At 36.1% G+C, this 7,440-nt stretch overlaps 1 protein-coding gene across 1 annotated transcript; it reads left to right on the top strand.

Moving 5' to 3' along the window:
• Positions 1–6,323: 6,323 nt before the first annotated feature.
• Positions 6,324–6,866, top strand: LOC145163990 (uncharacterized). The gene has a single exon (XM_079082723.1). It carries the CDS (start codon positions 6,324–6,326, stop codon positions 6,864–6,866), a length of 543 nt encoding a protein of 180 aa, XP_078938849.1.
• Positions 6,867–7,440: the final 574 nt, after the last annotated feature.

Genomic DNA, 7,440 nt, shown 5'->3' with positions numbered 1-7,440 from the left:
GAAAAGCCACTGTATGGATTGAGAACTAGAGAGACTCGGCGAGTCACATGGGTGTACTCGACGAGTTGTATGAATATGTGCATGGGCTCGGCGAGTTGGAAGAACAACTCGGCGAGTCTGTTGAAGATTGCCTAGGACTCGGCGAGTCTGTTCTTGGACTCGACGAGTCAGGTCGCAGAACCCCCAACCTCTTCTGGTTAAGACGCAGATCAGTGAGTTGAGTGGTGACTCAGTGAGTTGGACAGGATGGGACTCAGAGATCATTGAACTAGACGAGTCCTGGGGTGACTCGGCTAGTTGGGTCATATTTTGAGAGCTTCTGAGTTTAAGGACTCGACGAGTCTACAGGTTGACTCGGCGAGTCGAGTCAACTGGAAGGTTGACTTTGACCAGGACTTTGACTTTAACCAGAGTGGACTTAGTTTGACTTCTAGAGTTCAGTTTGGAACTAAGTGTTTCATTGATATTAGTAGCTCGGGGAGCTAGTGGAGCAGCGATTCAGAGAGTGGTCGGACAGCAGCCAAAGGGTTATCAACAAAGTTCAGCAGTGCGAGGTGAGTCTCCTCACTGTTTGTATGGGTCTACGGCCACAATGCCGACCCATTTAGTTTATGTATGGTAGGAAGACCCGGGGGTTAGACCTAGGCATTATGCAGGAAAAGACCAGGAGGAGGCTCCTGGCACACAGTATGTTATTATGTATGGTAGGAAGACCCGGGGGTTAGCCCTAGGCATTATGCATGAAAGACCAGGAGGAGGCTCTTGGCACACAGTATGTTATTATGTATGGTAGGAAGACCCGGGGGTTAGCCCTAGGCATTATGCATGAAAGACCAGGAGGTGGCTCCTGGCACACTGTATACTATTATGAATGAAAGACCAGGAGGTGGCTCCTGGCACACTGTATGCTGAGTAGCCTAGTAGAGTAGTATGTATAGTTGTCTTTGTGATGCTTGCAAGGAAGACCAGGGGGTGGCCCTTGGCACTTGTCTATAAGACCCAGGGAGTGGCCCCCAGGCTTGACAAGAAAGACCACGTGCGGCCCGTGGCAATACAGCAAGACTATGTTTGGCACATAGCACTTTACTTGATTATGGATATGTTTGTTATGTATGGCTCATGGTTACGTATGGTATGTATGGATCAGTTGGTTTGTATAGTATGTGGTATCTGGGGAACTCACTAAGCTTCGTGCTTACGGTTTTCAGTTTTGGTTTCAGGTATTCAGTTTTTAGAAGAGGAGCTCGGAAGGGTTGCAGTGCACACACCATGACAAGTTAGCCTGGGATGTTTACTCTGATAATTAAACAAGTGTTTTGGAAATGAAACTATGATTTGTCATATAAACCCTTTTAGTATGTTGAATGACTTAATGCTATGAATCAGTAATGTTTTTAAAAGAAATTTTTGGACTCGAAATTTGGGATGTTACAATCTGATTTCTCTCTTTGAAGACCCCATGTTCTGATGAGTCTCAAAATTTAGGGGGAGAAATGCCAAGAATGTTGGAAATCATGATCTTCATCAGTTTCAACATCTAGGGGGGATTGTTGAGCATTTGAGATATTGAAACTGAGTTGGCATTTTTGTTAATAATTGAAGGCTTTTTAGTTTTGCTAGGATTTTAAGTTATTTGGCTCATGTTTTATTTTCCTATAAATATAGTCATTAGCTTAGCTTGTTAGGTAAGCTTTTTCCTCAAAAAAGGTTTCATTGTATAATTTCGAAATCAATGATATACAAAAACTTTGACAGATTACTTGCAACTTTATGGTGATTGATTCATAATTGTTCTTCAGATTCCGCACTCGTCATCTCGTTTTTCGTTCTAACATGTTTTCCTTGTTTTCTTCTATTTTTCATCTTTTGTACTTCATAGCTATGTACTAAAAACAAATTCAATGAAATTTACTTTAGAGTTAAAAAAATATAAGGGACATTATTCACTAGTTGACCCATATTCCAAAGTTTTGATAATAATATCACAAATTAAAAAGGAAAGTGATATTTCAACTTAATAAATTAATCCATCACATAAAATACAATATCATTGTAGTTATTCTACAAATAAGTAAAACATATATTTTATATGGATGAATAAATTCCAAAATATAACTTCCCAAGAAAGAAATGATATCTAAGGAACATGCTATTTTTCTTATTTGTTTTGATATTCTTGTCGTAAATAATTTATGTGAGGATGATTATAGCCACTTATTGTAGCATTGTAGGACGAAAGTGGAAGTTCTTTCCGATAGACTTTTGAACATGTGGTTATTAAATCCATCGTTGTGTTTTCTATTTTTTGTGTTAACGTCTTTCTATATGAGATGAGGTTGGTTAAAAAGACACCTCATCTCATCTATATGTTTAACAAAAAATATTTATCATCTAAGATATGTAAACTTAAATAAAAGAAAATATGATTAAATAATCAAAAAAATTCAAAAAAAAAATCTAAAAACTATTTGTTAATTTTGGTTTATAAGATTTTTTTACCTAAAATAAAAGCTTTCTGTTTGTATTGTTTTTTTTCTTAAATCCAATACTATTTTTTTTTAAAAGCTAGAGTTCATATCTCTATTGATTATTATTCTATTTTTTTAACAATTATAAACTCAAAATTAGGAAGACCCGTAAGAAATAAAAATCATACAAGTAGGAATGAGATCAGAATTCCAGCTATCCACCACTGCAATTTGGCCTAACGTGAGAGGAAAATTTGTGGCTAACATATATATGTATGGTATGATCTCTATCGAGATTAAAGTTAATATTTGTATATTATTTAAAGAAGGATTAAATCACATCAATTAGTAAACCACATAAATGAAAACCAGACAAACAAGACTTTCCTTATTGTAGGGATTCACGATTTAGGCAATGCAGCAACTTTTCAATTTTCCAACCCTTTTTCACACATTTTATGGAAACTCTACATAGTCGCCATACCCAACGTATTAATTACGATTGAAAAATGTGTTCAATTGCAAACTTGGCTACGAATCGAACGAATCATCACTGCCTTGATAGGCTAGGGTCACACGTAAGGGATAGTTGAATGGTAATCATTGAGCCATTTAGTATGTTATAAAATAAAAGAAAATAACAAATGCAAGTATGAAACGTCTAATTTATTATTTACCAAATATAAATAAAAAATTAACTAAATATCGAAGCTATCCACTAATTTTATAAATGTTATTGCGAAATCATCAAATGTGTTGAAAATTATCAATTTATGTTTTTAAGAAAAAAAAGTTTTAAAAAAAAAATGTGAGATGAGAACTGTAGGTTTTACGTGCGAAAAAAAAATTTGAACTTTTTAGAGTAAAATCTTTAAAAACCAATTCCAAAATAAATAAAAAATTATTATAGTTTTGACTTGTAAAAATAAAATAAAAGAAATTAAATCTTTAAACTTTTTAGTTTTTTTTTTTAATTTGACCTGCAAAAATTAAAAAATATACATTTTTAAACTTTTTTTTACCGTGGAAATGTAGAAAAAATCCGCACAAAACATTTGAAAGGTAAAAAAAAACTTTACATGATGTAAAAAATGCCTTATGGTCTAGGCCCATTTCCCAGCCTAATAAGGCATTTTTGTAGACCAATGTGACTTTTCGTCGGCTCATTGAGATAATTTTTTGGCCCATTTGATTATTTAAAAAGTTATTATTTTGGGTATTTGGCTACTTTTTTGGAAAATAAAAAATAAAATTAATTTGATTTGTCTTTTTTCTTTTCAAATAAAAGAGTATATATATCCAATTATGTTAGATGTTATCATAATCTATTATAAGCTTTACCAATTTTCTTCAATAAACAAAACTTTATTTTGTTCAAACATGTATGACCACCATTGTAATGCGGTCCATAAAAGTCAAATATTAAAGCTATAAAAAAAATATTTTGGGAAAAAAGGGTTTACCATCTTTGGAAAATGGATTTTGGATGTTTTTAACACAAATTCTGAATCTTATCCGACATGGATTAGAAGAAAAAAAAATAGAAGAAAGTGTGCAGTTAAACGAGTCGAAAATGCTATGTTTAATGGTTAGCGTTGACAAATTTTTAGATGACACAATACCTACTAGACAACTACTATTTAACATAGCATTTAATATGTTAATGAGTGTCATTAGAGAGGTGGGTATTGACAACATGTTAACGCATGTTATCACGTCAAAAATGTGTAATCTCACATATCATGTCACCCATGATGTTATAATATCAATCGAGAAATGAACAACATCTTATAACATTTTATAATACCCACTAATTTCCATGTCATCATTTATTTTTTTTATTTTTTTCAATTTATGTTTTAATATTTATAAAAACAAATATAGATTAATGAAATCTGATATTTAAATAAATCTTGAATTAAAATTAACATTTAATACATAAAAATAACATTACAAGGAAATAATATGATAGTCATAATTTGAAAACATAAAACGATAGTCCTAATTTAAACACATAAACAATAATCCTAGTCCAAATATATTTTCTGAATCTTCTCATTCATCCTTCAAAGCACTTCCAAATCTCGCGGCGACAAACCTTCCTCGATAGTATGAAGAATTGGAAAGTGTTTCGTCATTTGATCTTCCTCGCGTTGATCATTCTCCTCATGTGCTTTCCTGTGAAGGAATTCCAAGTGCTCACATTGCATTTCAACTCTCTTTTTTTTTGCTATTAAATTGTGTGTTTCGAACTTCTCTTTCAATTCCATCAACTCTTGTGCCCTTTTTTTTTCAGCTTCATCTTCATGTCGTTGAGCGCGCTTCGCTTTGTCGCATCCTACTGGTCGTCGTGGCGATGAGATCTCTTTGATGCCGTTCGGGATCTCATCGGTGTCGGTGTTGAGGTCGATGTTGTTGGAATCCTAAGTCGATGAGGACTTGGAGACCAAGCAATTCAATTTATGGCAAGTTGGTCATAGTTTCCTAATTGTATTCTAATTCAAGTTGGTAATTAGAATTCATATATATACATTAGAATCGAGTTATGATTTATGATGTAACACAAACTAGTTGAGTTTTGAGTTATTTTCTCAATTAATCAAAGAGTTATTTTGGTTATTTGTGTTTCTTGATCTTGAATTGGTATCAGAGCCAAGAACAGAAGGCTTTGAGATCGAATTCTTACCTGTTGACGAGCCGGTCAACATGTCAGATACAAGGGGAGATGGAGAAGCTCCGATGAGGGTGAAGGAGGTCGGAGCGACTTCAGTTGTCTGTCCGATGCTCACATCAACCAATTACACTGTATGGTCCCTCTGTATGAAGGTGGTGCTTAGAATTCACAAGGCTTAGACAGTGATCGATCCAGAAACAGACAAGAACGAGGAGAAAGATTACCTTCCTATGGGGTTGCTTTATCAGGAAATTCCAGAAAGCTTGATAATGCAAATTGGCGATGTCGAGTCTTCGAAGGAGCTGTGGGATGCAATCAAGGCTCGATACATTGGGGCTGATCGAGTGAAGGAGGCCCGTCTTCAAACCCTAAGTGTCGAGTTCGATCGGCTTAGGATGAACGAATCAGAGACGATCGACAGTTTCTCCGGAAAGCTGTCCGGAATTTCTTCAAAATCGGCGGCATTAGGATCTCTGATCGACGAATCCAAGCTTGTAAAGAAGTTTCTTAAGTCACTGCCACAAAAATTCATTCATATGGTAACATCACTCGAACAGATTCTAGACCTAAATAATACCAATTTTGATGATGTAGTCGGCAGGATGAAGGCGTATGAAGAGAGGATCAGAGAAGAAGAATCTTATGGTGGTGAGAAAGATCAAGCTCTGTTCGTCGAGCATGGTGGAACTTCGAATCGAAACTGGAGAAGAAAGAGGAAGGCAGTGGAGGCTCACCAGACTGGTGCGACTGGGAACAAAGCACACGGGTTTAATTGCTCAACTGGATCCGGATCCTGTGGGTCTAATGTGTCAAGTGGATAAGGCTCTGGGTCTAAAACAAAACAGGCCCAAGGAGGCAGGCCTAACAACAACACTGGGTCCAATAATCACCAGTCGAACAGCATGCCCGATTCTAATTATGATCCTAATCAGAAAAATAAAAATAAAAAAGACCAGTCCAAAATTATTTGTTACCAGTGCGATAAGCCGAGCCACTTCGCGTCTCAATGCCCGGACCGAATTAAAAAATTACAAGAAAGTAATTTTGCCGAATATGACAATACCGACGAGACCGTATTTTTACACGAGACTGTATTTTTAAACGAAGAAAAGGTGATACCGTCCCGATACGACTCACAAGACAATGATGTGTGGTACTTGGATAACGGGGCAAGCAATCACATGACAGGAAATCGGTCATTTTTCTCCGAACTTGATGAAGGCATAACCGGGAGGGTTAAATTAGGAGATAATTCGTGTGTAAAAATCAAGGGAAAAGTTGCTATACTTTTCCAAGGCAAGAGAGGTCAACAAAGGCTGATGACGGAGATTTACTACATACGGGATCTCAAAAACAATATTATTAGTCTCGGACAAGCAACCAAAGCCGGGTGTGATATTCGAATGAAAAACAACTATTTGACTGTGCATGATGCCGATAATTGCTTATTAATGAAAGTACAAAGAACTCCAAACCGCCTTTATAAAATAAAATTACAAATTGGAGTTTCTATTTGCCTTCATTCGAGACTAAGTGAAGATGCGTGGCGATGGCATGCAAGACTTGGGCACATTAATTTCGAGTCAATGAAAAAGATGTCCAATAAGGGTTTAGTAAAAGGGTTACCTCAATTTGATCATGAGAATAAATTGTGTGAATCATTCTTGGTGGGCAAGCAAACAAGAAAGTTATTTCCGACTATGACGACATACAAATCACGGTGATTTATGCGGTCCGATCACCCCGGCAACCAAGGGTCAAAATCGGTATAGTTTTACACTTATCAGTGACTTTTCACGATTTATGTGGATTTATCTTATGAAAGAAAAGAGTGAGGTGTTTACACACTTCAAAAAATCCAAAGCTTTGGTGGAGAATGAAATTGGAAAGCCTTTGAAAGTGTTTAGAAGTGATCGAGGAGGTGAGTTTACTTCTCTCTAGTTAAATTCCTGTTGTGAACAAAACGGAGTCAAACGCCATCTTACCGCCCCATACTCTCCACAACAAAACGGAATTGTGGAACGAAGAAACCGAACACTTTTGGACATGACGCGGAGTATAATGAAGGCAATGCATCTTCCAAACTACTTATGGGGAGAAGCGGTAAATCACTCTACCAATCTAATCAATCGCGTTTACACAAGAGTCCTTGGTGATACCACTCCATACGAAAAGTTGTATAAAAGAAAACCGAATTTAGAAAATGTTCATATATTTGGGTGTCTAGCACATGCAAAAGTTGAACCGGTTAATCTAAAGAAGTTGGCTGCAAGATCAAGACCACTAGTGCATGTTGGT

Source organism: Lactuca virosa, chromosome 3, assembly GCF_052849685.1.
Source record: "Lactuca virosa cultivar CGN04683 chromosome 3, Lactuca_virosa_CGN04683_v6, whole genome shotgun sequence".
Classification (NCBI taxonomy): domain Eukaryota; kingdom Viridiplantae; phylum Streptophyta; class Magnoliopsida; order Asterales; family Asteraceae; genus Lactuca; species Lactuca virosa.
This window is presented reverse-complemented; position numbering and strand designations above follow the sequence as displayed.